Genomic DNA, 17,929 nt, shown 5'->3' with positions numbered 1-17,929 from the left:
CTACGTTTTTGGTTCATTTTTTTGGTGGTGTTTTTTTTGTTTGTTTGTTTTGAAGGAGTAGTAAAGGGTGGCTTGCATACATCTTTAGTGAAGAGAAATTAAGTTGTGATTGCTTCTGTGCAGCAGCTAAAGCACATTTAGAATATTCACACATTGTGCATTCTGAATGAAAAAAAAAAAAAAAAAAAACAAACCCAAACAAAACCAAACCAAACTACATTGATTTGTCAAAATGCTATCAAGGGTCAGGAAAGCCTACATCCTGAGCTAATTTGCTGGTCTTATTTAAAATCACTTGCTATTTTCCAAATAATTATTTCTTCTCTCTTCAAGCTACTGCATTTGGCTAATGTCTGAGAGAAGCAACAGGATGCATAATCATGATAGCTGGAGTCTCACTGCCAGCATTTACCAGAAGACAGAATTGTTCTCTGTTCCCATTCTCTGTCTGTTTCTCAGGACGGACCCAGCCTTCTCCTGAGGTTTCCTGAAGATATTTAAGCAGTTGAAACTCACTTAGTTGTAGTATGCCCAAGAACCTGTCTCAATGTTTTCATCCCTGACTGTTTTGAAGCTATTTGAAGGAGTCTGAGCAAAAAATGCTGTAGTTACCTGAATATGAATCTGATGAATGAACCTAGTGCTTTAAAACACTTTCACCATTATCTCCAGTGAATGCAGTTTTTGTCTTGCTGCTTGCATGTTGCCATTCCGTTGCATACATCTGCTTTATTGTACACAGAATGCTTTGGATGTGTTGGATTGATTTTTGTTTCCCCACCTGCTCCCCGCCACCTCTGCCCTGTTTCTTTTCTGGTGTACTCACCATTTCCACATAATTTCTGAGTTTTAAATAACAGTGGCTTTATAGCACTTACATATAGGTTTAAAGACTAGTTTAGTCTAAAGGATTAATGGAATTGGGAAAGTTAAGGCAGAAGGAGTACAGAAGGGTATGTATTGGACAAACCTATTAAGCAGAGTGTGGGAGTTACACCACTTATGGTCAGCTTCAAAATTTAGTTTAATCCCCTACTTTAAAAGGTAGCCATTCCTAAGTGTAATAAAAAGATCTTTCCTTGTTTCTGGCAAAGTAATTTAGGATCCAAAAATGTTTCTGCAGTCCTAAAGACAGCAAAACATTCTATGTAGAATGAAGGAAAATGTGCAGTAGAAAATCAACATGCGATCAAGAAGTGGATTAACAAGGGAGGCCCTTTTCCTACAGCATCTGCACAGCCACAGAAAATGAGAGCTCACATACTCAGAGCATACCTAGGGCTCATTAGCACACACTGCTAAGCTTTATACTATGCAAAAATGAATTATGGTTTTATTGGGACACCCTAGATTATGTAACTGCACCTTAACGGAAATAAAATAGAGCATATGATTTTCAGTGTTGCCATTAGCAACAGTTCTGTTATTAATTTCAGCCTACGTTCCCCTCGTGAAACAACCACTTCATTGAAAGAAAACCCTGTGGGACAGGTAATGCAGAAGGTTGTTAATGTAAAGTGAATCAGTTCTTTTGGGATATATACTAAGACTAACAATGAAAATACTTTTTTTTGCGTCCCACCCCAGTAATTTTTAACAAAATTGGGAATCATAATTCCCTTTTAAAAGCTTTTCTTTTAAACATGCATTGTCAGCTAGCATCTATGCAGTCACCATCCTGACATTGTAGCTTAAACACATATGTTCGTATTTTCTGGAAAATATGGACAACATCCACGTTTTGGGAAAACTATCAGCCTGATTATCTAACAGGGAGGTTTTTCTTTGTAAAGGTGAACACAAAAATTGCTAGGTATCCAATTCAGGAAAGCTTTGCTATACAGCACAGAGTTTAAGCTGGGACTGCTGAAGCTCTGTGTTACTTGCTCTCCTGAAATGGGACCTGCTTGACAGTAACAATTCAGGATTGGATTTAAATGCTTATCTTTCCTTCCATTTTTCTTCATTTGCACCCCAACAGTATTTCTTTATCTATATCAGCCTCAAAATTGTCCTTATGCAATTGAGTGGATATTATTAGAAGCCTGGAAATTCCCCCAGACTTTCATATTTGGTGAACTGAAAAATACAGATTTTATATTCCCTGAAATGTCATTACCTATTTTTTGAAGAAAAGAAATAAGACTTTTTAATTAAAGAAATGGCTATTTGTACAAGGAAATATTGAATTTCTATGTACTATAATCAAATAATGAATTCTATTCAGGCATGTTTATATATCTTATAATATATGTGGTTTTCTCAGCTGCCACAAAATCACTATCATAAACATAAAGAAGTCAAAGTAAAATGGACAAACACAATTCTGGTATAATTCCACTGACTGAAATGTGTTTTTGCTGTTGCTTAAAGTAACCCCAGATGTGTGCTGCTGTCTTTAAGTATACTCTGCCTGAATCTAAGTCAGCTATAGAATTAAATGGAGTTTAGTTGTCCTCAAATGGTAGAAATAAGTCTTTGTCTTTAATTATGGGCTTTTTTTTTGCTTCCAAATGAAGTAAGTTGTGACTAAAAGCTTAACCTTTTCATAAATACTCTTTTATGAACTGGTAAAAAAACAGCTTCTGCATGTTCTTCATAAAGAAATCTCTGCATGTTAAATAGAACTGCATCTCAGCACTGGGGCTTAGGGCAGCTTCAGCACCATCCTTGGCTGTACCCCCAGGAAAATAGATGTATTGCATAATGTATTACCAGCTCATGATAGTAGCCTTGCAGGTAAGACTTTGTAATGACCGTGCTAATAGCTATGGGAAACTTCTGACATGCTCCACATAAACAAGAAATTCTCAGAAACCTGGGCAGACTCAAATCAGGCTGATTACTTATGGAGTTAATAAAACATGCCCATTCAAGGTGCATTACAGGAGATCACATTCACAGTTACTATAAAACAAATGTGTATATTTACATGAAGATGAACTCCAGAGCAAATAAAGCTGTATGTAGCTGCTTTTATTCCAGAAATATTTTATTACCACAGAGCAGACAACTACTTTCTTTGTCTATTAAAGTTTTTACAAAATTCAGTAATGTGCCTACATCAGTGTCCACTTCTTATTCAAATACATCTGTAAAACTGAGGTAGGCAAGATGTCTAAAGATTTTATCAACCAAGAGGAAAAAATGACTTATTTCAAATAATACCAATGGAAGTCCATAATGTGTTGAGCATTAATTAACCAGGTATTTTATGTTAGTTAATGCTTTAAAGACAAGATTGGCATTTATTTTTCTCTCAACATGGAAGGCAAGTGTGCATTTGTATTGGGTTAAAATAGTACCTTTTTTTTTTTTTTTTTTTCCTCTGATCTTGCAATGTACCTTCTGGCACATTTATTGCTGAAGTAGAATTCTTCATAGATGAGTATCAAACAATTCAACTTCTACTGAAAGCTATGCTATTGAATCATAACAATACCATGACATCAAAGAATGTACACTTTACTCATAACTTAAGTGGAATTTAAGTACATGTACTTAAAATTACAGTCACTTTCCTCTTCCCTGATAACATCTCTCCAGCATTAAGTGGTTATTAGATACAAAAAACATAGTCCAGAGCTCAGAATTCTTCCTTCTCAAGCAAGTAGTCTAACCATGAGTCTTGCATCTGGCCCCAAAATTGAAGCCTTTTTTTCAGGCTGTGATAGTTTCATCAGTAGACTAGATAGCAATGTCATCTAGATAGTCTTTCACTCAGCAGTGGGAACAGTTGCAAGACAGTTGTAAACATAAACCCCTTGGTAGAAAATTGTACCTATATAAAGGTATAAACACTAGTAGAGCATTATAGCAAACACTATCACCATTCCTCGTTTAGAAGAAAGATGTCTGCTTTCCAAAGGGATTGTCATGCGCTCAGGCCCAAGTAAAGATGTCCTTTTAGCAATGAGTGAGGTACCCAAGCCTACATAAGGAATAGCTGTAGTATCCTCTTGTATTCGGTCCTGAGTCTACAGGCTTCCTTGTAGACTCCCTGGCTGCTCGTAGCCTGCAAGCAGATGTTTGTATCGTCTTGTAAATATTTCCTCCTAACACCACTCTGTAACAAGACTTCTAACTGTACAGGGTATGTAGCAACAAGGAGCCAAAATGTGAGGTTTTGAAGACTGCTGTTAGTTTTAAACTATTTTCATGAACTGAAGAAGTCCTGGGGTTGCTGAACACACTCTTTTCAAATCCTAAAGTGATTTCTGCGTGTCTGCGTAGGGTGGAGGTGGAATGAGGTCTATTTATACCAATCATAGAAGACTGATAGACTTTTAAGAGCACCCAACTATCCCTCCAAAGCACTATATCATTCTCATTTTCATAACATTTGATTCCCCACAGAAGATATGCTGTGCATTATACTTTTTCATTCTCCCCTTATCTCCTTCTCTTTCAATAACAAATTATTTTTTGAGGAAAATGATGATTCTGCAGTGCAGATGCTATCTTAAAACTCAGATATGTAGGTTTGTTTCCAGAAGACATTTGATTCATCATCTGTGAATTGAGGATAATGTTTTTTCTGCTTTCTAAGAATCTTGTGAAAATGAATCCACTGTGGCTAGAAAGGCAATCAGATGTTATGAGGATGAGTGTTGTGGAAGGAAAGAAATGTTCTCTGTTCTCAATCAATCGAACGATTGCCAAGCAGTGGTGGTGTGAAATGAGTGAAATTAAGATCTAGCTCAAAACAGGTGGTTTTCATTCCCACAGTTCATTGAATCTGACTGTGATTCTGAGATCAGATAATACACTGTCATTTGTTTAGCTGAACCGAATCAAATCATTATTACGAAGTGCTAAGTGATCTGCACGGTAACATTTTCTAATGTTATTTGGCACACATAAAACAGAAGTAGTAATAACAATTACTCATAAAAATAACTTTCAGTACAGAAAAGATACTACTCATATAAGTTACCAGAAAGCAGCAGGAGAACATGAAATAGTTTACATGGCTTTCCAGATCCTACTAATCTCTCTTTTATTCTAAAGGTATTCAGATGATACTTAGAACTTTTTGCTGAAAGCTTTCATTACATTTTAATGGATGTTACCCTTTAAACAAGTTGTTTTAAATCCCCTTGATTGAGAAAGACTTCAAAGCAAATTCTACTTTCAACGCTGCTTTTTTGAGCTATGTCCCACTTTCTGATCTTGAAGATGAGAAAATGTTTTTAATCTTTCGTAAAGTAGACAGCTGAACAATCTAATCTAGCAGCGGTTTCATACCATGGGGTTCTATTTGCTGCCATTTAATGACTTTATTCTGCATGTGCCTTCATTTGTACGTTGCAGGAACAAATAGATGTAAGATAAATGATTAATTTTTACCAACCTCAGAATGTCAGTAAGGTTATCTGTATTAGAATGACATTATCAACTTTTTAAAACATTATATTTGGACTTTTTCGAAGACAGGACTTTCATAGGGAACCGCTATTGTGTCAACCATCCACCCCCAGCTTGAAACACAAATGTAGAAAATGAATCTGGAGAAAATTATAATTGTTTGTTATTTTTACATGTTTTCATTTAGGCCGTAATCAAAAAAATATTGAAGTCAATCTGGAAGCTACTTTGGCTCCACTGGGCTTTTTGAGCAAGCTTTAAGCATGTAGAGAAGGGGTCATTCTATTTCAGCTGGAAACCAAAACCCTATAATTGAACTAATAACTGAAACTGAAGAAGAGGCTTCAGTACGCTCTACAAAGATTTTATACCAAGTTTTGTAAGTGATTATGCCTAGCTACACTTTTCAGAGGGATTTACCATGAAGACTCCTGAGAACTGTACAAAATTAATTATTAAATCATGACTTCCTACTTAGAGGAGTAGCAGAGATTCTGCATCAGGGTAGCACATCCTCACAGCAGATGGAGGCACAGACGCTCCAGCACAGGCAAGCAGCGAGGAGCAGGGCATGTTGCTGCTGGGAGAGGCTGCCCGTGCCCGGTGGTGTGCCGGGGCCGGCCGGCGGTGCTGCGCCGACCGCGCACCCTCCCGACCCTTGCGGGAGAGGGTCGGACCTGAACTCTGTTGAGTGATATTGATATGCCCAAAACAGGCTGAGCAAAAACTCCATTGTGAATTCCCGAGTATCAGTTCTGTGATTTGTAAATGGGAAAAGGGAAGAGGGTAGCAACTTTCCTCCTATATATCTCTATAATAACTGAGAGGTAGTCCTAAATTCGCTCCTTGACAACTCCCACATGCACAGAGGCATAGCACAGGCTTGATAATTTTCTCCCCCCCTCCTTTTTTTTTTTCCTTTTGCTGTTAGAAGGAGTGTGTATCAGACTTTAGGTAAAGGATTTTCAGCAGCTCCAAACAAGAGCATTGGCACCCTTCCCTTTAACTCGTTTTCACATTGTAACTTTTTGACACTCCATCATTTTGCAAGTGATCTAATTTTCTTTCTCCAAACATAAGTTTCATTACTTGGGAATCATTGCTTCCCAGCCGGATACATAAATGATGACAAGATAACTTGCAACACGCAATAGTGAAACATTCTAATTCTTTTTGTCGTATTTTGATGTGAATTTGAGTTTGTTTACTTCAGAAATCAAAGCGAAACTTTGGGAATATGAAGAGAAGTGAAAAATGGGTACATATGTAATACAGCAAGTCCTAACTAAAATGCAAAAAAATTATGTGGTGTTTTATGCCCCTACTGTAAAGCTGTGCAGTTGGGTTATTCAAGGCAGTTAGGTTATAACAACTAGTTGTATATTATTAATTTGTGAATTTCTCTTCGGGTATTTAATATCGTCTCAGTTTCTACCATTTGCCAATAAATTTTAGCTAAAGAGTTCGGCCAGCAAATCCAAGCGCTGTATCTTTTCTATAGATTGCTCTCTATCTATAGATTGTTCACAAGGCTGCGGACTTGTGTGGTGGAAAACTTCTGTTTGCCTGGGCTGTTTATCACCTTCCCTTAAAAATGCAGAGATCAGCTGGAGAGGCTGGGGACAGAGGAAGGTCACTGCTTTTCCAGAGGAGGCTGGGGAGGTGCAGGCTGGTGGCACCACGAGCGGCAAGTGGAGATGGGCTCCCCCGGCTGATGCAAAGCCTGGCAGCCAGCCCTCACCCAGCAACAGCCTCACAGAGCCAAGGAGGCGGCAAGCAGAATTTACTGTATTGTTTTCCAGGATTTCATCTTCTTGACATAAACACCTGTCCAAGGAAAACTCTTTAGTGTACAAAATATCTACTCAGGTATCTGTCTATCAGTGCATATAGAATAAACATACACTGGCATTAATAGCAGTGTAGGTGTTACATTAAAAAATTTTCTTTACGATTAGAAAGATTACAAATCTGCATGATAGACACGACCACATAATTAGAATATCAGTCTGGAATAACAATGATTTAATTCAAGTTCTAGCTTAATCCTGTGTAATTGTCAAGGAGCTCTAGGTACCAAAAATGTGTATTTTTGTTCCAGGCCTAACAGAATGTTGGATTTTGCATCTCTTGATTTTGGTTACTGTTCAGGAAGTAGCCATGAATTCAGCTCTTGCATCTCAATTTTCAGCACCCTTAAAAATTTGGGGATGTCTGGAGACACCATGCTCTATTCCTTATTCCCTTCCCTTTGCACTCACTACTAAGCTATTAATCATAGTTCGTCCACTCTTGGTATGCATTTTTAATTTGCATAGCACATGTTAAAATACTTTCACACACGAGTGATTTGGATGTTACTGAAATAATTATTGCCTTCCATCAGATAAGCAGTGTATTATTTTAATAAATGTAACCACCTATGCTCATAACAGACTTCCTATAGAATGTACAATACACAGTTAATAATTTTGAATGCAAATGTGTTCTCAAGGCAAGTAAATGAAGATATTCCTGGCTGGAGAGTCTTAGGATGTTGAAACAAGAAAAATTAAAAATTAAGGCAAATTCTATTGACAGAGAAAGACAAGTAATGTCTTTTAACTTCATTCATTTAATCAGTTCCCTTTTAAATCACTTTGAGGGGAAAGCTGTCTCTTCCACTTTTGAAGGCATGGAGGTAAGAAGATGGTTGCTGTAGGTGACCCTGGATGTGATGCATCTCTCTTGCACTGAGCGAATCTCTGCTCGGTTCTGCCCAGCCCAGCGTGGAGGCCGGGAGAGGGCTGTGCTGGCGGCTCAGCTGGCTGCTGCTCACCAGAGCCTGCTCCACTGAATCCGCCTGCTGGCATAGCTCTGCTGTGTGCTGTTTGATTGCTCCCTTTCATCATAAAATTCTCTTTATTCTAATTATGTTAGTAGTATGGGAGTTTGATTAAATCCTTTTATAATTACTTGCCTTTATAGAGTCAGACTTTCAGCTATCTTAGCTCAGGACGTTTGATGTTGTATAGGCTTTGGCCAAGCATCTGTATCTGAGAAAAAGATTTTCAAGAAATGGCTTATCCACCTATTTGGGTTAAGGGAGAGGTCATATCACATATGTATTCCTGAGACTAAAACATCATGTATTACAGAGAGGGCCCATCAGCACTGCAATTACCTTGCTTTGGTAAAATGAGGGAGTCAGAAAATACTGAGTGTAGAAACAACCAGTAAAAATTGTTTTCTTTAAACAGGGGTGAATATGGATTAGAGCTAGTCTGGGGTATCACAACTATTGCTATCAAGCAGGAAATGGCACTATTATCACTAAACTGAAAGGTCAGCTCTGTTGGAAGTGCCAATTACTGGTAATGTATGAGGTGGGTTTCTTAGTCTAATTGGGAAATATTTTTAAAAGACAGTAGAAATCATGTGAGGGAGTTGTGAACTTTATGTTCCTCTAGGCAAATTACTGGGGTGATTTCAAAGGGAGATGGGGAAAATGCTCCTAAAAAAATGTGATAGATGTCTTTTGGGCATCAGAGCCTCGTTAATGGTCTCCTGCCTTTGTCCTGGGTTTATTGTACCAATATAAAGTTAAAAACTGCTGATGCAGGAATTCCTACAGACTTTAGGAAATAATCTTTGTACAATGTTTTGTCATTCTGTGGTCTTCTACAAGTGTCTGTTATATTTCACCCTATAATTTTCACATGCATAAATGGAGAGCAAAGAGGAAGTGCTCTCAGTGGTTCTACTTGGAGGAGATTGCAGTGCCTCTAGCATGGACTCTCTACAGCCTTACATATATGAGGATAATAAATAATATATCATACATGCTCACAGGGTGTCTTAGATTGCCTAGAGCAGCAGCCTCTAGTTTTTGTCTGCCTCTTGGCCTATAGATATGTAACATATTAAAAGCAATTTTTTCTGTCCTTGATTTTTTTGACCTGGTTAATTCCTCTGGTCACAAGGATTATCAGAGAATCAAAAAATAAACAGCCCAGGATACACATTTTGCCCACAAACTATGTGTGGACTAACAGCCCAGGATACAGCACAGCTATCTTACTGTGATAGTGTTACCAGAACAAACTCAGTTTGGTCGTATTGCTTTGGGGTATTTCCCACATGCAAAGATTTTCTCCTTATCTATAGTTGTCATCACTGGGCATCACTCTGAAAGCTTTCCCTTCAGCTCACGATGCAAAAACAATATGGTCTCTGAACTGCTGAACTGCTGCTGGTGTTCTAAGCTCACGTCAGTTCCTGCAGAAGAAAAAGAGACTGTCAGACCCAAGGTCTGACTGTCAGACCCAAGGTCTGACTGCCTTTGCTTGCTGCTCTTGCCTCCTGTATTCACAGAGGCTCCTTGATAACCTTGAACCTTGTGCCGAGGTGCCCAGATAGCAAAAAGGACAAAGCATATTTCTCATAGTCAGAATCTGGAGGAACAGTTTGATCTAGTTACTCTTACTTTTTTTGCTGTAAATCATATTACTCTCATTGAAAAATTGTCCCAATCACTTTCTTGTCTCTTTTCACAGAGCGATGAGGTTTTAACAGTCATCAAGGCAAAAGCACAGTGGCCTGCCTGGCAACCTCTAAATGTGTAAGTAACTAGGGAATAGTATGTCTCAACAGCCTTGTGTTGAGTGTTGGCTAATGGGCAGCTCTAAACTCATTGTTTCGTATAGTCATTCACACTTGTACAGAAATAATCTACAAATATTTTAATAGATGAGCTTTTGGTTTGTTATTTTTTTCCCTGTTTCCTTCTGCTTTAGCATCTCTTCATTTTTTACATGCTTTGGTTCACTAACTGTTACAGCAGAAGGATTATCCTGTGGAGTTTGTGCCTTCATTGAACAATGATGTTTATTCAATGCTTGCTCAAATATAGGTTGTACTATTCCACAGGTAGTACTTTTTAGCATCCTGTGACGATGCTCTGTGTCAGTACAGCAAATCCTCAATCTACCAGCAGAAAACTCTTAAAGGACTAATTCTTTAAAAAGATTATGTGAAACACTATGATAGCATCATGATCCTGATGGTAGTTATAATCACAGTTGTTTTACTGAGTAAGAGAGCAAACTAGCTTCCCGGGATCCTAACTCTGGGCTCTCTGGCACTCAGCCAGAGGAAAAGAGGACAAAATTCTTCTTTCAGGATAATCTTTCATCTACTGGTTGCTTTTTAAGGGGGGTAGGGGACCTTGGGGGGGTCTGGTTCCTGCATAGCTTATCTGTGCTTGGGGCAAAGTTCATCTGAATCATCCAAGCCCAAATGAGTGAGACTTACAAGTGACTAAAGATGAGAACCTAGTATAACAGGTCACCCCATTAGCTAAGAGTCAAATTAAGTCCTTAGAGGAGCAGGGCAATTAGTCTACTGCAAGACTGTAGGGACCAGGTAGTCCTGTTTTGTCTGCAAAAAGTATAAAGGAAGCAGTTAGTGGAACACTGTGTCTGGTTTTGTTGTCTGTATTTCAGAAAGTATGTGAAAATTTGGAGGTTAGTCAGAAAAAAGCTGCAAAAGAGTTCAGTTTTCAGAAATCATCCCCTACCATAAGACGCTTAGAAACTCTTAAACAGTTTAGGACTTAAGCTATTCAGTTTATCCCCTCCCCCACCTCCAAAAAAAAAAAAAAAAAAGGTTAGGAGGTGATCACAGCTTAAATAGTGAAAAGATTTCTGATAGCTGATCCCTCTTTAATCTAGAAAAAAAAAAAAAAAAACTTCGAAATCCCTTGTAGCACAGAAGCTAAAAAAATTCATGACAAGGAAATTCTCACTAAAGGTATGGGAAAAGGCTTTAACAGTGTGACTAACCTTCAGAGCAGCTTACCTGAACATGAGATGGATTTTCTGTCACTTTAATATATTTTAACACTGAGACAGAGCTGTAGACTCTGCACAGGAATTGTGGGTTAGGCTTTTTTTGGGTGGTGTTATGCAAGTGGTCTGTCAAGGTGACAATGATGGCATTCTTTATTTATGGTTTTATTCCTCTGAAATTTTCAGTATTTGGATTTGGTAGTGTTTCCCACGTGGTAGCTGTGGATAGCATTTTTTTTCCTTGCTGCCTTCTTTCTATTCACTCCAAATTAGCATTTTAAAATGGAAACTTTTGTCCACTTCTTTGTTCTACTATGGTGAGGTCTCTGACTGAAACAAGCCATTTATATCTTCATTCCAATTTCAGTTACTTTTCCAAAGCAACATTTATGTATGATGTTTCTGTATCAAAGTGAACAATGCAACTAGGAATTGACTGCTCTGGGTGCATAGAAGACTTTGGCATTGACAGGAGAGCAGGCTTGTACTTTGTTCACAGAAAGATGGAGACAAGATCTGCTCCAGTCTCAAACCATCGTCTTTCAAATGCACTGAATACATTACATAACAAAAATCAAAGCTAATTAAAGTATCTTGCCCCTGGTCATAGCAACTAGTTTAATACAGCACTGAGAAACTTCACAAAAAGGTTGAGAGTGAACAACTTCAGATACTTTCTAGGCATTTTCTTTCACAGACATGCCTGTACATGCTTTTACAACATCCTCCAGGTGTTATTCTTGTCAATTCTTACCTTTTCTATATGGTAATCCTCACCTTTCAGTAACATCAAAAGGAGTAAATCTCAGTATTTGTGCTTTGAAATACTGTGCAAGGTTTTCCTCACAAATGTTCCTTCACCTTACAGGCGATGTTAGATTTTTGGGTTTTAAAATAATTTTTTATCATATTTTGTCATTATGTTCTTTTTGATTCCATTTAAAAATATGATCTAAGCTTTGAAAGAAGACAAAATTTTCAATAGCCAATAACTTCTGGTGTTAATTTCCCATTTGCTCTTATAGATGGTCCTTGGAATTTAGATTAGATTTGTGCAAGTATCGGATAATGACTCATCAGGATAAACATTTGTTCTATTATTATGCATAACACAACCATCTAACTAATCAGGAATTGACTAAAAGTCAGGAATAACCTTCTTTTGCATAATCATTAGTTATAGATGTATAATACAGTGTAGTAGTGGTGCCAAAGTGGCGTTACAATAAGTCACAATAAGCACAGCCTAAAAGCTTTCCTGAATGTGTTTTACAACAATTACAAAATGCATAATATTAGTGAGCCAATTTACAGAGACCTAAAGTATTAAAAGTTGGCAAATTCAGCCTGCTCACACTTCAAAGTTTACCTCCTGATTTCATAGAGTGATTTTTCTTGCTAACCCTATCCAAGCTACAGTACCAAGTTAGTTACATCAATTACACTTAAAATCAGAGGGAGGAGAGGAACAGTTACCTCTAAAACTTGTGAGAGGGCTGTAGGAGTGTTAATCTATTTGCATGCTGTTGTGGAGACTCTGGACGAGGCACCACAGACACCAGGCTGCCAGCCCAGGTGAATGGGGTATCTGAGAGTAACAACCCACAGCTAATGGGGCTGGAGCACAGGGACATTCACAAAGGTGGGGGCATGTCACGGAGAGGACACTTACGGGCTCGGTATTCACTTGTCACAGGCACCAGAGCTCAGTCAGACCCATTCCTTTCAGGGGAAAACTGAGAGAAAAGAAACTAGGTGGGAGCACGCACTGAGGCTCAGCACAGCCCCGGGCACCAGCCCCACTGCCCACGCTCCTCTCCCATCCTTCCACAACAGCCAGGCAGACTGCAGCACCTCCTCTCTTTACAGAGGCTGTAGCAAGGCAAGCCACTAATTCTTGTTCACATCTTGAGCAGTTGGTGAACCCTTGCGTTTCCACTCTGGTCACCCGTAATAATGTGTGAGACGATGGTCTTGGCCGGGCACTTCTCACGAATTCATCATGGAGTGAAATGTCTTTTTTCTACTCTGTCAATGAAGCTGGGACTTCTGAGGCCAGTCGTATCTCATTAAGTAATGTTTCAAGCTCTGTATAGACTGAGGGTGTGAAATCTGTAAGTCTCTGTCTAAGAAGGGAAATATAACTGGGACCTTTTCTTCTGCTTAGAGACAATAAAATAGAGACTTCTCAGTGCAGATCCAGTGGGCACAAAGTGCCTCCCCAGGGAGAGTTCTCCTCCCCAGGGAGAGTTCTTTGGCTTCAGATGTGAGTTCAGAGACAAGAAATTACAGTAGGGGCTGAGACAAGTTGCCAGCCCTAAGCAGGGAAGGACACAATGACTAAGTAGTTTTCTGAAATGCTTTCTATTAATTACAATTAAGGCTAATACACTTTAACGTACTGTCATCTTCCAGTACAATATAATGCTGTGGAAACTATATCCTACCATACTTCACTTTTTTTTTTTTTTTTTTACCATTCCTCTCTTCAGTTCCTATATGTTCTGCTCTTTATCATTAGTTTGTTGGGGTTTAATAATTTTTGTTTTTGTTTTTGTTTTCCTTCTTACCACTCGTCTTCATTATCGTCCATTCAGTTTCTTATCCAGGGCACCAGCATGCAAAAAACTCTCCTGAGTTGTTGCATGCAGGAGCCAGTTTGGGGTAATCTTTGTGAACTAGTTTTATGGTTGCCCAAACAAGAGAGCAATATTGGTAGCATGAGAAGGCATGCCTGAGGTTGAGTGCCTGACCAAGTAATAAAACATTTTGCTGTTGCTTATGTTTGTATTACCAAGTTGTGTGTCTGAAATTCTGACTTCAAAGTATTTGCAGGGAATGCATTCTTCCTTGAGTATAACGGTACCAGCATACAGATGCTGTTCAGTGAAAGTAGTTTTTCTTATCTTACTTGTATAAACAAGAGCACAGCTCATTGCTCCCTTCCTCTCAACTGTGTTTCAGGCAGAATCAAATTTTACTTTCATACTCAGATGCAAATCATTGGCCTTTGGTAGTATGGAGGATAAAATACAGCAAATACAGATAATACAACTGGTATCCAAATCTGCATACCTGACACCTGTAAAATAATCAAGACATGACAGAAAAATTTGGGGGTAAGGAAGGCAAGGCTTATAAAGATAATATGCATCAAATTCCATGGGAGCTAATACATTTTAAAATCTTGCCTTGAATTCTCAGCACCCAAATATATATGCCGTTTGTTTGTTTGTTTGTTTGTTTGTTTTTGGCTGTATTTGTTATGCCTTTATTTCAAATCCAGATATCTCTATTGTGACACCTTCCCCTTTTTCATTCAACAAACACTTTTTTCTAAATAATCCACCAGAAGAAAATAAGCACAAATCCTGATCAATGAATCCTACTCTATAATTGGAGTTACAGAGTCAGTTAGAATAAGAGTGGGAGCCTTTTTTTGGAGGGGCAGGGAGGGGAGAGCAGAGAGTCAATTGCTGGGCACAGAAGAAGCTGTTGATGCCACATCTTGGCATGAGCTGGATTGTCTTTAACATGGTGACATCCAAGCAGCCACATAGTGTTGTCAGGGCACTTGCTGTTTTTACAGCTGTCTGTTTTTTCACAGTCATTATGTCCTCTGTGATTTCTCACCATCAGGTAAAGGCATTATCATATGTGTGTCTGTCTTTTATATAACAGCATGTTTGCTGTGATGGTTGGGGAGAAGGAGAAAGCAAATTCTTCAGGTGAATCACTGATTTTCCAAAATGGCAGTATCTCCAAGCCAAGATACCACATCAGAACAAGGAATATTGTTTCCCCATATAGTTCTCAGCTCTCTGAAAAGAAGAGTGGAATTGAAAATGAATAGTTGGTCAGGAGTCACACATTAATAGACAACTCTCTGGGTAGTTTCTGACATTTAAAAAATATGTTTAGTATAAGTATATGTCTCTTTCTTAATATAGGCAAGGGGAGAAGTATTTTAATGGTAATTCTTGTGTCTAATCAATTTTTGTAGTTCCTGTAAACCAGGAAATCATTCAGCCCTATGCAACACCATGGAATATGGACTTCCATGTACATATAGCCTAACACTGATAAATACAAACACAGAGCAGACATAGGATGGAAATTATTCTCCAGTATATCATGCATTTCGTTATTAAACATTCAGACCTTATAAATTATTAAACACCAGTACAGATGGTGTGTCTTTCCAAGTGTTTTCATGTGTTCATTCTGGCTTTTCATGATACATAAAAAGGCAGTACTGATTTGGGAAAAAAAAAAAAAAAATAAATAAAAAGTAGTTTTAACTTTCTGTCCTAAAACCTTTCAGAATCTAAAAGACTAGCAAGAAGACCTCACTTGCCTGCATAAATCAGCTGCCTGTTTCCCATTCCTTTTCTGCCAGCATTTCAGTATGCAGTCCTAGTTAGAAGAAAGAATATGTTTGGATAGGGGTCCCCAGAAGTACAGTTGTAATTAATACTAAGCACATCATGTGTTTTCTAATTATTATTTTTTTCTGTTTAATTATTTTAAATTTAGTAGGTCAACCTATAGACAATATATTTCAATGCAAAAATTCAAGATATTTCTTCTAGGAAAATAACATAGAGTACCTGACATTAAAAGGTTTCTGAAATATTCAGCCTCTCTCATTTATTTTTTTCTTTTATGCAAAAACACCACTGCCTTCCAACCTTTTTACCTGCTCAGGTCATTCTTATTTACAATCAATGCACATTGAAGTGATAGGCATTTTTCTTTATTATAATTCTGAACTATTTGAAGTTTGAAAAATTATCCTCTCCTTCCTTATATCTCTCCTGTTTCCATTCCATCTCTCTCGGTTGTTTGTGTGAGTAGTCATGGTCCTGTAGTTTTCCTGTGCCTCTTGACTGTGTGCTGAGCTTATTCTTTTTCTTGTCCATTTAAGCATCTTTTCCCCATTTATTTGAAGATTATCTGAAAACATGCTAGTAAGCACTCGAAAGTGAAGCTTAGCAGAAAAGGAGGCCTATTCTTTTATACTTCAGATGGATAGAACAATTTAGCCCAAATAGTTTATAAATTAGTATGGTTTACCTCATCATCCCCTACAAATTATCTGATCAGTCACCTTCCATTTCAAGTTTTACACATCTTTGATAAATTTTCTCTGACTAAAAAGTTATTAGGGCTGTTTTTCCTGGCTTGCAGGGAGGAATCAGAAAATGCAACAGGATATTCCCAAATAAGATTTACAGCATTGAGATAGATATGACTAAACTTGGTGACAAAGTGTAAACGGTTCCAGAAATCAAATGAAGAGTATTCTATAGAAAGGTGATGGAAAATGCAAAAATGCTCTGATCCAAAATATGTTTGAGTTGATGGATCATACTAGCTGGAGAAAAAAATGCTGACATACACTTTTACATTTTCCTTCCTTTATTTTTGAGTGAAAGCTTTTTCAACCCTTGCTTTCTTCCAAATTCTTCTGTCGCAATTTGAGCAAAAAATTTTTGTTGTATGTTTTGATCTTTCAGTGAATTTGCTATGATCAATGAGTCTTCATTACCACATTTAGGAATTGAAAGCCAAGCCAGAGATGATTAGGGTATTTCATCTATTTGGGGTTTCAGTGTTTGTTGGTTTCTCATTTTACTTCTTTTTTTTTACTTACATTTTTTACTACTTGCTTTTTTACCTTATTGTAACCTTCTGTTATTCTTGTGCCCATAAAACTTCTCTTCCTTAAAGTACCTTCCGTATTTAGATCATTGACTGATTACTCAGATGTTGGTAGATAGAGAACCACTTAAGTCAGAAATTGAACTCTGAAATGCAATAAAATAACTCCTTCTCCTCATCTTATGCTTCATTGTTAAAGATCTCAATTTATTGTGTCTGATATTCTACTCTTTACAACTCACACAGTCTTAATGTGGTGTTGTCTCACTGATAAATATCCTTGTGTAAAACTGCCCAAGGTTATGTATACAGTTGCATACTTCAGAAGTCTTCAGCACTGAAAACAGCTTTAATAACACTTCTGACTACATTAATGTTACCGATGTTATCTAATCAGTTCCATCAGGTGTCAGAGAACTGAAGCGTAAACATTATCCATGTAAACATGACGTGTTGCTGAACCTCTTTGTTGACCTTCTTACATGTTGCAACTTTTGTGAATTTCACAGAGAGGGGCTAATTTACAAAAAGACATTGGAAGGCATTTAGGCAACCATTTGCTGCAAACACCTAATTCTCAAACTTTCAGTTCCTGAATTGTTTACATACTTAAACAGCTATTAGTAACTTTACTAAATGTGTAAAATCACAACTAAATTTCAGGGTTCCCAAAACTCACTGCATTTTCACAAGGGAAACCTCTTGCTGCCTAATAGAGGGGACCTCTATTAGGCAACAGATCACAACTAAACCATATTAACTGCCATAATTTAGTTGTTAACCTGCCTGCTTTATCAGTGAGGGCTGATCTTCAAGCATAACTTTTAAGTCAGCCATACACCCATATGGTCAGCAAAAATAAAGGGTATTCGCCAATATGGAGAAGACTCTTCTGGTATTTGGAAGGTCTAGGTTTAATTCTCCTTTCCTCCAGATGAGATTTGAATGATAACGCCTACCTCTGAATGTAAAATTCAAACCAGCAACCTACACAGTGAGAGCCCTTTACTATCACATACCATGTTTGTCTAGCTCAAGCCTTAGCTATTTTGCTTGGAATAATTAAATGT

General features: G+C 37.8%; 1 protein-coding gene across 1 annotated transcript in view; it reads left to right on the top strand.

Moving 5' to 3' along the window:
• SPON1 (spondin 1) overlaps positions 1 to 17,929 on the top strand; it is a 192,893-nt gene that overhangs the window by 148,534 nt on the left and 26,430 nt on the right. Inside the window, exon 7 of the mRNA XM_033006905.2 lies at positions 9,903 to 9,967. Coding sequence (XP_032862796.1) covers positions 9,903 to 9,967 — 65 coding nt within the window. The remainder of the gene's footprint in view (positions 1 to 9,902; positions 9,968 to 17,929) is intronic.

The sequence above is a fragment of the Tyto alba genome, unplaced genomic scaffold, assembly GCF_018691265.1.
Source record: "Tyto alba isolate M040663 unplaced genomic scaffold, T.alba_DEE_v4.0 Super-Scaffold_8, whole genome shotgun sequence".
Taxonomy (NCBI): Eukaryota; Metazoa; Chordata; class Aves; order Strigiformes; family Tytonidae; genus Tyto; species Tyto alba.
The sequence above is the reverse complement of the archived record's forward strand: the minus strand, read 5'-3'. Positions and strand labels throughout refer to the sequence as shown.